This window comes from Chiloscyllium plagiosum, chromosome 24, assembly GCF_004010195.1.
Source record: "Chiloscyllium plagiosum isolate BGI_BamShark_2017 chromosome 24, ASM401019v2, whole genome shotgun sequence".
NCBI lineage: Eukaryota > Metazoa > Chordata > Chondrichthyes > Orectolobiformes > Hemiscylliidae > Chiloscyllium > Chiloscyllium plagiosum.
This window is the reverse complement of record NC_057733.1, coordinates 52,900,384-52,920,143: the sequence shown is the minus strand read 5'-3', so window position 1 is coordinate 52,920,143 and position 19,760 is coordinate 52,900,384. Positions and strand designations below refer to the sequence as shown.

Genomic DNA, 19,760 nt, shown 5'->3' with positions numbered 1-19,760 from the left:
GAATGGGGTAGCCGGGAGGGATGGTGTTGCTGGGAGGGATGGTGTAGCCGGGAGAGATGGTACAGCTGGGAGGGATGGTCCAGCCAGGAGGGATGGTGTAGCCGGGAGGGATGGTGTAGCCGGGAGGGATGGTGTAGCGGGGAGGGATGGTACAGCTGGGAGGGATGGTGTAGCCGGGAGGGATGGTGTAGCCGGGAGGGATGGTGTAGCCGGGAGGGTTGGTGTAGCGGGGAGGGATGGTACAGCTGGGAAGGATTTATATGAGCGTTCTTCAATTAAAATGTCATCAGCTGAGTATAATTTTAATATGCTACATTTATATTGTATTTCATGGGCTCCTGTGGTATAATGATAGTGTCCCTATCTCTGAGCCACGAGACCTGTGTTCAAGTTAAAAATTTTCTGGATAATATTAGGAACAAGGGAATTTAGACACAAGTAATGATTAGAGAAATATTTGGAGCAGAGAAGATTAAGAGGTGACCTTATTGAGTTGTTCAAAATTATGAACAATTTGACAGGGTAAAGAAGGATATTCTGTTTCCACTCATTGCTTTGTCAGTAACGAGGGAATCACAATTTCAAGATTATCAGCAAAAGAGCTCATAGTGAGATGATGAGAAACTTCTTTACTCAGAGAGTTGTTAGGATTTGGAATGAACTGCCTGGGAGAGTGGGGGAGGTGAGTTCCATAGGAGGTTTCAAAAGAGAATTGGCTGTATCTTTGAAAGCGATGTATTTTGAAGGCAACAGAGGTAGGACTGGAGAGTGGGTCTACCTGGGTGACTCTTTCAGGAGCTGACATAGACGTGATGGATCTAATGGGCTCCTTTGGTATTGTAAAGTCCCACATTCCCGACGTGTGTAATAAAATCTCTGAACGGGTTGATTTGAAAATATCTTCATATTGTATTTTGGGGTCTTTAGTGATCCATTGGTAGTGTCCTTATCGCTGAACCAGGAGGCTTGGTTCAAGTTCCACTTGGTCCAGAGGTATGATCACATCTCTGAAAGTATTGATTAGAAAATACCTTTATACTGTATTTCTTAGTTTAATTTATTTAATTATAATGTTTATTTATGAACATAGGTATCTGTTCCAATGTGATGATGTTCTAATGTTGTTAGCTGCTAATAAAGTTCCTGAAGTACCGAACTCTACAATGTTCTTTTTATATTCAATGATTTATTTTGTTCTGCAGGATTTTTCAGCTGGGGATGCACAGTCCTGCACAAGTATGGTACAGAATTTTAACATGTACATTGTTTACTCTGAGCAAGCAATACCCAAAGGAACCTAACTCCAGTTTTACTGCTGATTTCTATAGGAACGTATGGTTTGTTTAATGCTGATTTACTTAAAGTTCTGAATTTCAGGGGCACAATCGCACCTGTAAGTGAGGACTTACTGTATGTCAAAGAGAATGTTTTGAGTGCAATTTGACTGTTCGTTTGGTTCTGATGATAAGCCATATTGAACTTGAAAATTAACCCAGTTTCTCTCTCCACAGATACTGCCAGACCTGCTGAGCTTCCCCAGCATTCTCTGTGTTTGGTTCAGATTTCCAGCATCGGCAGTGTTTTGCTTTTGTTTTAATGTACATGATGTCATTTCCTGAACTGCCATGCAGCATTTTTTCTTTAGTCTGGTTTTCCTATTTTTTTCAGCTGCTCTTCATTTTCAATTTCTTCCTCCCCTTCCTGAAGAAGCTATCCTCTTGCTGCTTCCACAGGCGCCGATCATATCTTTTATTTCCAGCGTTAATCTGATGAGTTAGACAATGACAATAATTGCTATCCTATTCTGTTCCTGTGAAGGATAAGAGTGTAGGTGAATGTGAACATTTCTGTACAATCTTGTCTACCTCTAACATTCCTCCCTCTCTCTGAATATGTCTTTGTCTTGCTGTCTCTGTCTCTGGATTACGGTTTTGTATTCTGTCTGGCTTCTGTCTCTTATTCTCATTTTCCTTGTCACTCTTTCTTGCATTCCCTCCCACTAAGTCTTTGTCACTCTCTCCCTCTCAGTCTCATGCTGTGTTTCTTCCTATCTGTCTCATTGATCTTCTCCCTTGTTGGTTCATCTTGTTCCGTCTTTCTCTTATAGAGTCATTGAATCAAAGAGATGTACAGTATAGAAACAGACCATTCGGTCCATGCCAACCAGATATTCCAACCCAATCTAGTCCAACTTGCCAGCACCCGGCCCATATCCCTCCAAACCCTTCCTATTCAGATGCCTTTTAAATGTTGCAATTGTACCACCCTCCACCACTTCCTCTGGCAGCTCATTCCATACACGTACCACCCTGTGAGTGAAAATGTTGCCCCTTCAGTCCTTTTTATATCTCTCCCCTCTCACCCTAAACCTATGCCCTTTAGTTCTGGACTCCCCCACCCCAGGGAAAAGACCTTGTCTATTTACCCTATCCATGCCCCTCATGATTTTATAAACCTCTGTAAGGTCACCCCTCAGCCTCTGACGCTCCAGGGAAAATAGCCCCAGCCTGTTCAGCCTATAGCTCAAATCCTCCAACCCTGGCAACATCCTTGTAAATCTTTTTTAAACCCTTTCAAATTTCACAACATCCTTCCAATAGGAAGGAGACCAGAATTGCACACAGTATTCCAAAAATGGCTGAACCAATGACCTGTACAGCTGCAACATGACCTCCTAACTCCTATACTCAATGCTCTGACTATTAAAGGAAAGTATACCAAATACCTTCTTCATTATCTTGTCTACCTGCGACTCCACTTTCAAGGAACTATGAACCTGCTCTCCAAGGTCTCTTTGTCCAGCAACACTCCTGAGGACCTTACCATTAAGTATATAAGTCCTGGTCTGACTTGCCTTTCCAAAATGTAGCACCTCACATTTATCTAAATTAAACTCCATCTGCCACTCCTGAGCCCATGGACCATCTGATCAAGATCCCTGATTCTTCGCTGTCCACGACACCTCCAATTTTGGTGTCATCTGCAAACTTACTAACTATATCTCCTGTGTTCACATCCAAATCATTTATATAAGTGATGAAAAGCAGTGGACCCAGCACCGATTCTTGTGGCACTCCACTGGTCACAGGCCTCCAGGCTGAAAAACAACCCTCCACCACCACCCTCTGTCTTCTACCTTTGAGCCAGTTCTGTATCCAAATGGCTAGTTCTCCCTGTATTCTGTGAGATCTAACCTTGCTAATCAGTCTCCCTTGGGGAATCTTATCGAACGCCTTACTGAAGTCCATATAGATCACATCTACTGCTCTGCCCTCATCAATCCTCATTGTTACTTCTTCAAAAAACTCAATCAAGTTCATGAGACATAATTTCCTGTGCACAAAGCCATGCTGACTATCCCTAATCAGTCCTTGCCTTTCCAAATACATGTATATTCTGTCCCTCAGGATTCCTTCCAACAACTTGCCCAACACCGACGTCAGGCTCAGCGGTCTATAGTTCCCTGGCTTGTCCTTACCACCCTTAAACAGTGACACCATGTTCTTGCTTCCTTTTGTTCTCTTCCTCTCTCACTCTTTCTCAGTTGAGCTCTCTCTTGTTCTGTCTGTCTTTCTTGCTCATCCTTTCCCACTCCCACTTTCACTTTCATTTCTAATTGCCGTTTATTTTACTTTCTCTTTCATTTTCTCCCACTTTCACTCTGATTCACATTTTCCCTTTCTTCCACTCTTATTTTTTCTCCCACCATCTGTACATTTTACTCATATACATCATCAATGCCAGAAGCATGCTACAGTGTTGATAGATCCATTAAAGTTTCCCAGTGTAGTCACCACTTTCTTCAGCACTGATGGGGTTTCAAGGCTCAGTATTTCGGCTACTGGGGGAGTCCATAACAAGAGAATGCTATATTAAAATTGCAACTTGGCCATTCCGAAATTATAAGAAACATTTCTTCACACAAATGATAGTAGAAACCTGCTTCACTCTCCCCACAAAAAGCTATAGGTACTAGGAGACACTGACATTTACAAGACCAAAATCAGCTTTATTCTGCAAAGGTATTGAGGAATATGTGACAAGGGCAGGTAAATAGAGTTAAGGTGCAAATCAGATCTAATCTTACAGAATGACACAACAGATTGAGGGGCTGAATGGCCTCCGGTTTTTTTATATGGGTGAAAATTCCCTGGAGTAAGTAATTTTCCTGCTCTAAGCATTTACAATTTTTCAACAACCCTTTATCCTTATTTATTAGACTGTCCCAGCAGCATCTGAGGAGAGAAATCAGAGTTAATGTTTCGGGTTTGTGAGAAACAAAGCCCACTCACATCAATAATTTCAGTCCGAGACCAAATTTCTGAACAGCAGCGTCGTTTTATTTGTACACCTGCACGTGGGTGCTTTGTCTAATTGCCAGGTAAGGCAATGACAAAATGCACAGTATATCCCAAAAAACCCTTGCAATTTATACTGTTTTTCCCATATGTTTTCCTTATTCCATTGTCTGTTCCCTGCTTCGCTTACGTCACTCATTTCCTTAAGACTTATCCCACAACTTCTGTTTATCCTGTCTTGTCCGTAACAAACTCTTATCTCTGACTCCCATAAGGGTGTTTGACGTCAGTCTATTGTAGATTATTGATTAGGCATATCTTTTCTTCTATCAGCATCTATTTCCATCCAGAGGCCACTTTGACCTCTTTGATTAGGGTTTGTTCCTGTGTCTCCACGTAAAGGGGAAACAGATGCTTTCCTGTTTGCCCAAAAATCCACCATTGTTCTGTATTCACGTCTCATGCTAACATGTCCTTTCTTTTTGCTGAATATGTATTTTCTCATTCCTGTTCTGTATCAGAATTTATACTTGCAGAAATAACATTAATTCATTTACATCCCACAGGTTGAATGACCCATCAGATGCCGCCAGACCTGCTGAACTTTTCCAGCAATTTCAGTTTATGATTTACAACATCATCAGATCTTTTAGTTTGTATTAGACTTGTGTTTGCTTAACAAGACCAGGTAAACTGAAGAACAAGAATAACCAAGCTACCCCAGAAACGTTGCTCATAAAAAAAGGTGAAGTAAAAGAGGAGGTTTTGTGAACCTATCACTCACCAAAGTCTTGTCTCCCATTCTGCTCAGGATGAAATGGTGGAATCTGAGAAAAGCAGAAAACAATTGACTGATGAGCTGCAGAAAGTTAAACAGGTGAGGATTTACATTCCTAGTCTACACTGAAATTGCGAAGAGGCTATTTGTTAGGTAGCCTCTATTGGGCCAGTATTCTTGCCCCACCGTGGGTTAGATGCTGTGTCAATGACTGGGGCTTTCTGGTTCTACACTCACTAATCCATTCGTGTTTCTCAGCCTCTGTACTTCAATCTATTTTCTATTGCAGTATGTTCTGGAGGGATCATGGTTCCGTCACTGAAGTGATGTTAATTTGAGGGAAGAACTTGGAACCTTAGAAATATGTGGTCCATCATGTCTGTTCTGACTGTTTCAAGGGCATATTCAATTCGATCCACTTCCCTGCTCCATCACTTGAACATTTCACCTTTTCAAAGTATATATGTGATATTCTACAGAGGGAGAGCTTAAGCAAATTGATTTTTTCCTGCTTGTACTTTTACCCAGGTCCTATGGCATTCAAAGACACTTTCGCAAAGCTCCTGAAATTGATGCAGTGCTGCATTGTCAGCGGAATTGCAGCCTGTGCGGATCGTACTGTTCAGTATTATTAGGAGAGGCTATGACCCAGAGGTGTTACCACTATACTTTTCACCCAGAATAGCATGATAGATAGGGGAAATTGGAAATAAGGATCTAATGGTGATCATGAAATGTTGTCATTTGTTGGAAAAACCCACCTGGTTCACAAATATCCTTTGGGGAAGGAAGCTGGCATCCTTACCTGGTCTGGCCTACATGTAACTCCAGACCCACAGTTGAATCTTAACTGCCCTCTGGGTAAATAGAGATGGGCCATAAACGCTGACCCAGCCAGTGACATGTGAATGAATAAAGAAAACCAATAGCTTTGATACAGACAGGCATATTTCTGGATATTCTTGTGGGAGAGACGGTTAAGTGTTGCAAATATAATGGAATAAGAGGTCTTATTAGGTGCAGGATATGGATAAACACGATTTCTCGGGGTGCTTCAGTGGGCAAGAGAGAATTTGGGCCCATTGTTGAAATTACTGCAATTTCTATCAGGACAGTATTGGAAAGCCATCCTGCCAAATCATGCCAGGCACTTCAAAGGAACACTAACAGAGAATGTTTTTGAGATGCTTGTTGCTAAGCCATGTTAGTAATACAACAGCTTTCTCAGTTATTAATGGCAGATATCTGCTGTGCACTGCTCCAGTGTAAGAACAGAGACTTCCTGTTTGTTTTGTATCATGTAACTGTGCCTGCTTCTTTGGAGACTATGCTCTAGTTGGTAACCCTGGACGTCCACTGGATGTATACTGCAGTAGATGGCCATTGCCTTCTGCAGGATGGCTGACCAGGACACTCTGGTGTACTGCAAGGGTTTACAGGCTGAGAATCAACCTGTGTGATCATGTTATCTTTTGTGGCCCCATGAGGGACTTAAACCCAGGATTCTAGCCCAGTGTTAGAGACATTATCCACTGCAACACAAGACCTCCTCTAGATACTGTTAATTGTTTATAAAAAGAAAGACTTGCATTTTTGTAGCACCTTCACCTCAGGACATCCTATAGTACTTTGCATCCAATGAAATACTTTTGTTTTGAACATCGGTGTTTAATGTAAGAAAGCAGTGGAATGGTGTACAGCACGCTCCCTCAAACAGCAAGATGTAAATGACAGGATAACTTTATAAGAGAATAAAGTACAAGTCAGGACATCGTGGAAACCACTCTGTACCTCTTTGGAATAGTGGCAATGGGATCTTTTACATCTACTCGAGAGGGTGAACAGTGCTTCGGTTTAACATTGCATCCAGCACAGACGATAGTTTTCATTGGGCTCTCGATTTTCCCCAGAGTGGGAGGAGCTCTTCATAGAATCCAATGGAATATAAACACTGTACCAGACCAACCAGCTAACATCTGTGCTCCATATCAGCCTCCTCCTCCCTCCTTCATGTCACCCTAACAGAATATCAACTGTTCTCTTCAATAAGCAGGCTTTTTAAATCTTATACAGATTAACACTTGTTTTAAAATAGCACAGGGATGCATTAGGCAAAATGCATTAATGTTGTACTATCTGTGCACATGGATTGAACCGATCTGGGACTGGATTGTACCAAGTACTCAGACCTGGTGAAGGAAAGGTTACCAGCAGTGAATTATAATTGTGATTCTTTTATTAACATATTTTGTTTTAAGGGAATGCATCCAATTAAAGGTTCCAAACCAAATCACTGCTGGTCAAAATCAGTACTATTTGGTTTTTTTTTTCAAAGAATTCTATTGAGCATTTAGAATTTTTGCAAATTTCAGCACAAAGGGTCAAGGTTTCGTGTCCAAGGAGAGAGCTACGCTCTGGTATCATGAATATTTTACCCATAAACATCCCCATCTTCCCAGATAACAGTTCCTGGCTCCTTTTGATATTACAACTATTTGAACAGTTACCATTTATTTTATTCCTCTCCTCACTTGCTGCCACCTGCACATTGTACACTTTCTACAACACAATATTATTGTGTTACTCCATGTATAATATGTGATATTCTTTAAGAAACATACCCACTCCTGTCTATATAAAATCCTATAAATAATAAACTCCTACTGATGTAAAATCCTGCATATATCACATTCCCACCTATTCAAAATCCTATATGTATTACACTTTCCACCTTTGCATAATCTATTTATGACAGTTAGTTCAGCATTATCTTGTAGATAATCCAAACTATGTACAGGAAAATTGTTTTGAACCATGTTTATTGTGGCTATTGGTGTTTAATTTCATTGTCGCGTGTATAGTACATGGGAATTCTGTGCTTGCAAGGTCAGTAGCTTCACTGCAAGAGAATGTTCACAAGCATAAAAGCCTCACAGTTTCTGGCAGAGTAAACAGGCAAAATTGAATCCCTGCGGGGACAAGGCTGTTTTTTCATGTTCACATTGCTGAAGCATGTGAATTGATAGTAAAGCCAAGCAGATGTGCACTTGGGGCGGTTGTTAGGGCCATTATTAAAGAACGTCAACTGGAAAACATTATTTAGAAATAATTACAGTCTAAAAAAAAGACAACGTGTAAACCTAGGTGTTGCTGATACTGACTCTGCTGACTGAATCAGGAGATTTATTGTGCTACACTTGTCCGTTAATACATCAGGAATGCAAACTGGAATTTCCTCTCATCGGAATAGCAGCAAGCGTGTGAAGCAGCTTCCTGTTGTTCGGTTTCTAAGTCTCTGGTTTTTTTTGCAGGATGCCTTGGGGGAACAGCCCCTGTGTTTGTTCTACTAGAGTGCTGGAATGTTGCCCTGAACTGCCATGCACCACGATCTGAGTTTCATCTCTGACTGAGCAGGGGCTGTATAGATACAGCCATTTAGCCCGACAGGTCCATGTGCCAGAGTTTAGATCAGAGCGGTGCTGGAAAAGCACAGCAGGTCAGGCAGCATCTGAGGAGCAGGAAAATCGATGTTTTGGGCAAAAGCCCTTCATCAGGAATGGAGAAACCACTGCTCACTTCCCTACAGCTAAATGTCCAATGTAACATTTTGATTCTTTCTCCCTTTGGCCAGTTGCTGATACTGACTGTGATTCTAAGTTGCACTTCCTAAACACTCTCTGATAAAAACATTTCTCCTCCATTTCCTGTTGGATTTATTATTATTGATGATCTCTAGTTCCAAGATCGTGATTGTGAAGGAGGAACATCTTCCCTTTATCTACCTGGTTGAACCTCTTTATAATTTTTAACAGTCAGGTCACATCCTCCCCATTACTGTTCAGCCTGCTCAGTCTTTTCTGAGGGGTAGAACTTCACAGCTTGTGTATCTCCAAGTCTGCTACACCCCATTTCCAGATAACAGAAGACCCAAAAATTATTTTAAGCAGTACAAAATCACCAGCAGTTTCAAGCCAGCATAAAATATACCAGTAGTTTGCTTTCCAGAAACAGTAATTGGAATAGGTCCCTGAACATACTGATGTTGCTCAAATATTGGATGGTAACCACAGCTCCTGTGGTCAGTATTTATTCGTCAATCAACATCACTAAAACAGTTATATGGTGTTTATCATATTGCAATTGAGGGAGCTTGCTGTGTGTCTCACATTACCACAGTGACTACACTTTGTGACTATATAGCACTTTGGAATGTCCTAAGGCCATGAAAGTTCGGTAAATGCAAACTTGACTATTTTCCTTTCGTTCAGAAGCTTTGTTCTTATTTTCTACTGCACCTGCTTATTCCTGACTTTTTCTGTTAGTTCCTACAGTCATCCCTCATTTCCCCCATTGGTCCTCCAGATGCTATACTCGTCTCCAGCTTCTCTCATTGGTCCTCCAGATCCTCCACTTGTCTCCAGCTTCTCTCATTGGTCCTCCAGATCCTCCACTCATCTCCAGCTTCTCTCATTGGTCCCGCAGATCCTCCACTCGTCTCCAGCTTCTCTCATTGGTCCCCCAGATCCTCCACTCGTCTCCAGCTTCTCTCATTGGTCCTCTAGATCCTCCACTCGTCCCCACCATCTCCCATTGGTTCCTGGCTTCTCCCATTGGTCCCCATCCTCTCCCATTGGTTCATGACTTCTCTCACTGGTCCTTAGCTTCTCTCCTTGATCCTTGGCTTCTCTCCTTGGGGCTCAGATTTTTCCGGTTTCTCCTGTCTTGTCCCAGGGCCCCTACCTTCTGTTCAGTTTTTGATTCCTCCTATTAGTTCTCCAGTTTTCCTATTGATCCTCGGTTTCAGGAGCTCAACGTATTTGACACTCGCTTCTTCCTTATGGATTAACTTCATTGATCACTATCTCTTGGGCCTGGGCACCTGTGTGTATATTTGAAATAATTGATCAATACCGCAGAGGAGGAGGCAGTTTGGTCTATTGTGTGTGTGTACTTGCTCTTTATTAGAGCTAGTCAACTAATCCATTCCTCCTTAATCTAATTCTTTTCTGAGTGTTACAATTGGGATGCTTTCATCATCCTTTTAGGCACCTGCATCCCAGGTCATAATTCACTGTGTTAAAAATTGTTTCCTCCTGTTGTCTCTGCTTCTTTTGCCAAACACCCTGAATCTGTGTTCCTGCTTACTGACCCTCCTGCGAACGGAAACAGCTTCTCCTCATGTACACTCTCAAAGCCATTCATGATTGGAATACCTCAATCAAATCTCCTCGTAATCTTGAGCAGCAATGTTTCTGTGGAATCACAAGAGGATATGGGGGTGGGGGGCAGATATACCCCCCACAGGGACAGATCCTGTACTTGAAGAAACAGCAAGAGTCAGAAGGGAGAGACCCTGCCATTGGAACAACTGGAGCAGTTACTCTAACCAGTCTCAGGACCACTGTGCAGCAGGCCAGAGTACTAGCTGTTCATCTAGGCAAGTCCTGAGAGCACATTGGGAGCCAGCTCTGAGGGTTAGCCACGGTGGAGGAGAGCAGGGTAACTGCTTATCCAATAACAGAGTTAGCAAGAATGAAAGAGGAGCCCTTGAAAGTCAGAAGGTAGCCCCAGAAATCAAAAAGGAGACCTGAGGAGAGTCTCATGAAGAGTCTTTGGGAAAAAAGAAATATTTGGATCCCTGTGTGGAGCGCTCATGTTGAAATGACAGGACCCAAAATGATCCAAGTCCAGCAGATGACCTTTGTAACCATCACCTCTCTTCAGTGTTTAGGGCTAGATGTTGCCATTGTGCAGCCTGTTTTACATTTCTGCCCAGTTTATTGTCTCTAAAGACAAGGCGATGGGCAAAAAGCATTAGTCCTACATAGGATTAGGGTTACCCCTAACCAGGGCTAATTAAATACTTGCAAACAGCTAACAAGTATAAAGAACCAGGTGGCCACATTCAGTTCTGTGAGCTTTTACAAACTGCAGGCTGCTTACTGTCGACAATTGAACAAAGCAGAAATCTTATCCCACCATCGCTTGACAAATGGGCAATAGGAGAATTGTGAAATATCAATAAGGATGGTTTCACTGGGAAGGACAACATTTATTTCCCAACCCTGACTGCCTTTGAACTGAATATCTCACGTAAAGAGATATCACTGTAGAGCTGGTGTAACATGTAGGCCAGACCAGGTAAGGATGACAGATTTCCTTCCCAAGAGGATATGAGTGAACCAGGTGGGTTTTTTAATGAGAGTAGTTTCATGGTCATTTATTACTGAGATTAGCTTTCAGTTTTGTATTTATTAATTGAAGTAAAATTGCACCAGCTGTCAAGGTGGGATTTGATCTAGTGTGCTCAAATTATTAGCCTAGGTCCCTGGGTTGCTGGGCCAGTGACATTCAAACGATGCCACCATCCTTTTCCTGCATCCACCCTGTTCAGCCCTGTAAGAACTTTGTAAACTTTTCATTCATGTAAACTCTAGAAGATGCTGAAAGATCTGAGATATGAGGAAGATTGTAGGTTGGCTTGTTAGCCTTGGAGCAGCAAAGGTTGCAAAGTGACTTATAGAAGTGTACAAAGGGCATAGATAATGAGAATAGGAAGGCTCTTTTTTCTTTGGTAGAGTGGTCATTAAACAAGGGATAAAGCCTTCTAATTCTCATCTTAAATCTAAAAGGAGAGGTGGCAAGAATGTCTTTCACTCTGAGGTGGGCAGGAGTCTGGAACTCACTGCCTGAAAAGATGACTGCGTCAGAAATTTGTGTAACATTTAAGTAGTATTTAAGTATTCACATGTGTTGCCATAGCCTTCAGAGCTATGGGCCATTAGCTGGAAAATGGGATTAGACTAATCAGATCTTTGTAGACCAGCACAGACAGGATGGACCAGGTCCAAACTCCTCCTACAACAAGCCCACCATTCCAGGAATCAGTCCAGGCAGCCTTGTTGCTCACCCTCTGGACCATTTATTGAGTAAGGAGACCAAAACTTTGTACATTACTTCAACTGTGTTTCACTGAGTTTCTATACAACTGCAGCAAGACTTCTTTACTTGTGTACTCAAATCCTCTTGCAATTACGACCAATACATTAATTTCCTTCCCAATTGTACTGCAGCTGCATATCAGTATTCAATAACTTATGAACAAGGGCACCCTTGTTAGCAGCTTGTGAGCAGCTACAACCACCCATAGGGACTGTTTAAAAAACACTACAATTTTCATATTCTTCCAGTAAACTCGCAGTATCCATATTCCTGAATCTCAGACAAGCCAGTCAGAAATAGGCCATTTAGAACAATTTGTCTTTAATTCAGTCTGTTCCTGAAACCACATTATAACTAAGTTCCTGTCCTAACCAGAAAATATTCATGGGAGTTGGAGAGGGAGAAACTGCCCGTGATTGTTATTAAAGTGAACCTCGAATACTTAATACTTTTATGCATAAAAGGCCCCTGCTCATTAATGAGGGAACTATAGCTAATTGCTCCATCCATCACCACTCGCCCCAAGGTTACATCTGATCAGATGCTGCTTCACCAGAACCACTGGCTGCCAATTTATCACTTTTACTATTCAGCCAAGAAATCAACTTGGTGGCAGACTCTTCAAACCGTGTGGCTTTTTAATTGAGGATACACTTTATTAATTTCACTGCACTGTTCCAGTTGGGCCCTGGTCTCTGGTGCCCTGTTCCAGTTGGGCCCTGGTCTCTGGTGCCCTTTTCCAGTTGGGTCCTGGTCTCCAGTGCCCTGTTCCAGTTGGGTCCTGGTCTCCAGTGCCCATTTCCAGTTGGGTCCTGGTCTCTGGTGCCCTGTTCCAGCTGGTCCTTGGTCTCCAGTGCTCTGTTCCAGTTGGGTCCTGGTCTCCAGTGCCCTGTTCCAGTTGGGCCCTGGTCTCCAGTGCTCTTTTCTAGTTGGGCCCTGGTCTCCAGTGCCCTGTTCCAGTTGGGCCCTGGTCTCCAGTGCCCTGTTCCAGTTGGGCCCTGGTCTCCAGTGCCCTGTTCCAGCTGGGCCCCAGTCTCCAATGCCCTTTTCTAGTTGGGCCATGGTCTCCAGTGCCCTCTTCCAATTGGGCCCTGGTCTCCAGTGCCCTGTTCCAGTTGGGCCCTGGTCTCCGGTGTCCTGTTCCAGTTGGGCCCTGGTCTCCGGTGCCCTGTTCCAGCTGGACCCTGGTCTCCGGTGCCCTGTTCCAGCTGGGCCCTGGTCTCCAGTGCCCTGTTCCAGTTGGGCCCTGGTCTCCAGTGCCCTGTTCCAGCTGGGCCCCAGTCTCCAATGCCCTTTTCTAGTTGGGCCATGGTCTCCAGTGCCCTGTTCCAGTTGGGCCCTGGTCTCCGGTGTCCTGTTCCAGTTGGGCCCTGGTCTCCGGTGCCCTGTTCCAGCTGGGCCCTGGTCTCCAGTGCCCCGTTCCAGTTGGGCCCTGGTCTCCGGTGCCCTGTTCCAGCTGTGCCCCAGTCTCCAATGCCCTGTTCCAGCTGTGCCCTGGTCTCCGGTGCCCTGTTCCAGCTGGGTCCTGGTCTCCGGTGCCCTGTTCCAGCTGGACCCTGGTCTCCGGTGCCCTGTTCCAGCTGGGCACTGGTCTCCAGTGCCCCGTTCCAGTTGGGCCCTGGTCTCCGGTGCCCTGTTCCAGTTGGGCCCTGGTCTCCAGTGCCCTTTTCCAGTCGTGCCCTAGTCTCCGGTGCCCTGTTCCAGCTGGGCCTTGGTCTCCGGTGCCCTGTTCCAGCTGGGCCCTGGTCTCCAGTGCCCTGTTCCAGCTGTGCCCCAGTCTCCAATGCCCTGTTCCAGCTGTGCCCTGGTCTCCGGTGCCCTGTTCCAGCTGGGTCCTGGTCTCCGGTGCCCTGTTTGAGCTGGGTCCCGGTCTCCAGTGCCCTGTTCCAGCTGGGCCCTGGTATCCTATGCCCTGTTCCAGTTGGGCCCTAGTCTCCAATGCCCTGTTCCAGCTGGGCCTTGGTCTTCGGTGCCCTGTTCCAGCTGGGCCGTGGTCTCCAGTGCCCTGTTCCAGCTGGGCCCTAGTCTCCAATGCACTTTTCCAGTTGGGCCCTGGTCTACAATGTCCTGTTCCAGTTGGGCCCTGGTCTCCGGTGCCCTTTTCCAGTTGGGTCCTGGTCTTCGGTGCCCTGTTCCAGCTGGGCCGTGGTGTCCAGTGCCCTGTTCCAGCTGGGCCCCGGTCTCCAGTGCCCTGTTCCAGCTGGGCCGTGGTCTCCGGTGCCCTGTTCCAGCTGAGCCCTGGTCTCCGATGCCCTGTTCCAGTTGGGCCCTGGTCTCCAGGTCCCTGTTCCAGCTGGGCCCCGGTCTCCAGTGCCCTGTTCCAGTTGGGCCCTGGTCTCCAATGCCCTGTTCCAGCTGGACCCTGGTCTCCGGTGCCCTGTTCCAGCTGGGCCCCAGTCTCCAATGCCCTGTTCCAGTTGTGCCCTGGTCTCCAGTGCCCTGTTACAGTTGTGCCCTGGTCTCCAGTGCCCTGTTCCAGCTGTGCCCTGGTCTCCGGTGCTCTGTTCCAGCTGGGCCTTGGTCTCCAGTGCCCTGTTCCAGCTAGGCGCTGGTCTCCTATGCCCTGTTCCAGTGGGGCACTAGTCTCCAATGCCCTGTTCCAGCTGGACCCTGGTCTTCGGTGCTCTGTTCCAGCTGGGCCGTGGTCTCCAGTGCCCTGTTCCAGCTGGGCCCCAGTCTCCAATGCACTGTTCCAGTTGGGCCCTGGTCTACAATGTCCTGTTCCAGTTGGTGCCTGGTCCCTGGTGCCCTTTTCCAGTTGGGTCCTGGTCTCCGGTGTCCTTGTTCCAGCTGGGCCTGGTCTTCGGTGCCCTGTTCCAGCTGGGCCCCAGTCTCCGGTGTCTTGTTCCAGTTGGGCCCTAGTCTCCAGTGCCCTGTTCCAGTTGGGCCCTGGTCTCCCGTGCCCTTTTCCAGCTGGGCCCTCGTCTCCGGTGCCCATTTCCAACTGGGCCCTCGTCTCCAGTGCCCTGTTCCAGCTGGGCCCGGGTCTCCGGTGCCCTGTTCCAGTTGGGCCCTGGTCTCCCGTGCCCTTTTCCAGCTGGGCCCTGGACTCCAGTGCCCTTTTCCAGCTGGGCCCTCGTCTCCGGTACCCTTTTCCAACTGGGCCCTCGTCTCCAGTGCCCTGTTCCAGCTGGGCCCGGGTCTCCGGTGCCCTGTTCCAGTTGGGCCCTGGTCTCCCGTGCCCTTTTCCAGCTGGGCCCTGGTCTCCAGTGCCCTTTTCCAGCTGGGCCCTCGTCTCCAGTACCCTTTTCCAACTGGCCCATCGTCTCCAGTGCCCTGTTCCAGCTGGGCCCGGGTCTCCGGTGCCCTGTTCCTGCTGGTCCCTGGTCTCCGGTGCCCTATTCCAGCTGGGCCCTGGTCTCCGGTGCCCTGTTCCAGCTGGTCCCTGGTCTCCACTGCCCTGTTCCAGCTGGACTGCTGGCCTCCTGTGCTGTTTTACAGCCTGAATCCAGGAGAAGTGGAAGAATTCAGTCTATCCCTTGGTCTCATCCCCTGTATAGATGCAAAGGAAGCTGACAACAGGAACATAGACTATTGTAGTCTGTCCACACTACTGTCTCTACATAGAAAGGTTATTATCAGATGCGTTCCTACATGAAATGCATTCAGAAGTAACTGTTCTTTAACATGAATGAATCTGAGGTGTGAAGTAACTGTACAGAATCCGATATCCCCCATCACTGAATCACCCTTTATTTACACATAAATAGTCCCTGGTTTTAGTACTGTCTTCTCTGAGTCAGCCCTCAGAGTGTCAGTATCTCTGACACTCCCTATTTTATATGCCAGCCAGGGCTCCCTGACTCGACCAGATTAACAGCCCCAGTCAGGGAACTCATATTCTGTGGGGTCCAACTGGTTGACCTCATTACAGTGCCTCACTTGTGTCTCACTTCCACTGCTAAAGGTGATGGAGCTTTGAGAAACACCTGGAAGGTGTCGTATCATTAAGGGATGATTGCTTTGAGGGGTTTTTGCAGTGAACAGAATTATCGATATAGCTTACTCAGATATATTCATTGAGTTACAACTCCTCCCTGTCATATTAAAGCCTTGCAGATCGTTTTAAATAACCTTCAAAGATCTGGATGTAGGTTCACTCGCTGACTGTGAGGTTCCTTCTTCATGAGAACGAACCTTCCAGCTCAGCAAGCAAACCTACATCCAGAACTTCAACCTGAGCTACATATCTTCTCCAAACTCGCTAATCTTCGAAGATGTTTATACGCACCTTTGGAGCAGGTGGGACTGTAACCCAGGCCTCTTGACTCAGAGGTGGGGTCACTGCCACTGTGCTATAAGGGCCTTTATCAAAGTCTTGGACAATTGCAGCAAGGCTTCCTTCCTCTTGTATTCTCAACCCATTAGAATGATGGCAGTCATACCATTGTTCTCTAAATCTTGCTGCAACTACACATTAACTTATTATATTTCTTCATTTTCGATGACACTCCAATCCCTCTGAACACCAATGTTTAGCAATACTTAGCATTTAAAAAGTTGTTGATTCTTTCTATCTTCCTACCAAGGTGAATGACCTCACATTTCCACATATTATATCCTATCTACCAACCTGTAGCCCAATACTTTCTCCAATCTATCTGCCTTCACTAACTGCTTGTATTCCCTCACAGTTTACATTTTTATCTGGCATCATACAGCCAACTTGAATACCTTACACCCGATCCCATCATCTGAGTCATTACTATATATTATGGATAACTGAGGGTCCAGCACTGCAATCTGCTTCAAAACCCTTATCACAGTCTGTCAGCTTGACAATATATCATTTGTTCCAATTCTATGTTATCTACCCTTTCACTAATCCTCTGTACATAATATTTTCTGTACACACACTCACACAAACACATATGGACACTGATGCTAACTAGGATATTAATGTTTTGTGATCATAAAAACCATGAAGCAAAGTTAGGCCATTCTGCCCATTGAGTCTTCTCCACCATTCAATCATGGCTGACATGTTTCTGTAGGAGAAAGTGATGTCTGCAGATGCTGGAGCTCAGAGCTGAAAATGTGTTGCTGGAACAGCGCAGCAGGTCAGGCAGCATCCAGGGAACAGGAGAATCGACGTTTTGGGCATAAGCCCTGAAGAAGGGCTTATGCCCTTCTTATGCTGCCTGACTTGCTGCGCTGTTCCAGCAACACGTTTTCAGAGCTGACATGTTTCTGTACCCCATTCTCCTGCCTTATCCCCATAAACCTTTGATCCCCTGACTAATCAAGAACCTATCTTTCCCTGTCTTAAATACATTCAATGACTTGGCCTCCACAGATTCCTGTGGCATGGAGTTCCATGGATTAACCAGCATCCAGCTGAACAAATTCCTCCTTATCTCAGTTTGAAAGGGTCGTCCTTTCACTCTGAGAGTCTGCGAATCCTATTAGTGGAAACATCTTCTTCATATCCACTCTATCCAGGCCTCTCCATGCACTCCATCCAGGCCAATCCTGTTAAAGGGCTTATGCCCAAAACGTGATTCTCTTGCTTCTCAGATGTTGCCTGACCTGTTTGCTTTTCCAGCACCATACCCTCAACTCTGACCTCCAGTATCTGCAGCCCTCACTTTCTCCTCTCCATACGCTGAGTTTCAATCAGATCCCCCTCAACATCCTTCTAAACTCTGAGGCCTCAGCCACTCTTCATATGAAAATCTCTTCATCCCTGGGATCATGCCTGTAAATCTCCTTTGGATCACCTCCAATGGCAGCCCATCTTTCCTTCAATACTGGACCCAAAACTGCTCACAATATTCCAAATGCAGTCTGACTACAGCCTTATGTAGCTTCAGCAATACATTTCTGCTTTTGTTTTATAGACCTCTTGAAATAAAAGCTAGCATTTCATTTGCCTTCCTAACTGCCAACTGACCCTGCATCTTAACCTTAAGGGAGTCCTGAACTGGAACTCCTAGATCCCTAAGATTTCTGAAACATCCCCCGACTTGGGAAATAGTCTACACATCTATTCTTCCTCACACTTTCTCGCATGTATCCACCTCGTACTTCTTTGTTCATTTGCCTTTCCTGTCCAGGTCTCCCTGCTTCCTCAACATGACCCCTCCACCACTGGACAAACTTTCCTCATTCCTGAAGAAGGGCTTATGCCCGAAAAGTCGATTCTCCTGTTCCCTGGATGCTGCCTGACCTGCTGCGCTTTTCCAGCAACACATTTTCAGCCCTCCACCCATCTCTCTGTCAACTGCAAACTTAGCAAAAATGCCCTCAGCTCCTTCTTCCACATCATTAATGTACCCCAAGGAAGAAGAAACAAACAAAGGGAAGGATGAGGTAACCATGGCTGACAAGGAAAGTCAGGAACAGCACAAAAGCAAAAGATAAAGCATACACTGTGGTGAAGATGAATGGGAAGCTATACACTGACCCCTGTGGAACTCCACTAGTCACCAGCTGTTATGCTGAAAAAGACCCCTTTATGCGCACACTCTGTCTTCCACCAGTCAGCTAAACCTTTATCCATACCAGTACCTTGCACTTGAACACATGGGCTCTTATTATATTAAGCAGCCACCTATGCAGCGCCCTGTCAAAGGCCTTCTGGAAATCCAAACAGATTACATGCACTCTGTTATCTAACTTGCTCATGACTTCCACAGATGAATTCCACAGATTTGTCAGGCATGACATCCCCTTGATGAAGCCGTGCTGACTCTGCCCTATTGTACTATGCACTTCCAAGTACTCTGCAATCTCATCCTGAATAATTGGACTCTTAACATCTTACCAATGACCGACATCAAGCTAACCAGCCTATAATTTCCTGCCTTCTGCCTCCCTCCTTCCTTAAACAAGGATGTAACAGTTTTGTGTCCTGGCGACCCTCCCTGACTCCAAGTGATTCATGAAAGATCACCGCCAATGCCTCCACAACTCCTCAGCTATCTCCTTCAGAACTCTGGGGTGTAGTCCACTTTCAGACCTTTCAGCTTCCACAGCACCTTCTCCTTAGAAGTTGCCACTACATTTACCTCTGCCCTCTGACTCTGTTGAAGCTCTGCTATGCTGCTGGTGTCTTCCACTGTGAAAACCGATGCAACGTGCCAACTCAGTTTCTGTGCCATTTCTTTGTTCCCCATTACTACATTGGTGTCAATTTTTTAGCGGTCCAATGCCCACTCTCACCTCTCTCTTACCTTTTAGATAGCTAAAATAACTCTTGCAATAGTCTTTTATATAACTAGCTAGCTTACTCTTATATCTCATCTTCTCCTCACCACCCCCCCCCCCCCCTATTGCTTTTAAATTGTCCTCAGCTGGTTTTTAAAGGCTTCCCAATCCTCTGACTTCCCACTAATCTTCACCACATTGTATGCTTTTTCATTCCCTTGTCAGCCATGGTTACCTCAACCTTCCCTCAGTGTGTTTCTTCTTCCTTGGGATGAATCTCCGTTGTGCCTCTTGAATTATCCCCGGAAACTCCTGCCATTGCTGCTCCACTGTCTTCCCCACTGGTCTCCCCTTCCCAATCAGCTCTGGCCAGCTCCTCCCACATGTCTGTGTAGTTACCTTTATTGGAATAACACTACATCTGATTCCAGGTTCTCCCTCTCAAACTGCCGGGGGAATTCTATCACATTATGGTCACTGCCCCCAAGGGGGTTCCTTCACCTTACGCTCCCTCGTCAAGTCGGCCCCATTACACATCAATCAGATCCGAGCTGCCTGTTCCCTAGTGGGCTCCACCACAAGCTGCTCCAAAA

At 45.6% G+C, this 19,760-nt stretch overlaps 1 protein-coding gene across 1 annotated transcript in view; it reads left to right on the top strand.

Moving 5' to 3' along the window:
• The window catches only part of LOC122562360 (syntaxin-binding protein 4-like), a 45,672-nt gene that overhangs the window by 18,148 nt on the left and 7,764 nt on the right, over positions 1–19,760 (top strand). The window contains exon 5 of the mRNA XM_043715236.1: positions 5,110–5,175. Coding sequence (XP_043571171.1) covers positions 5,110–5,175 — 66 coding nt within the window. The remainder of the gene's footprint in view (positions 1–5,109; positions 5,176–19,760) is intronic.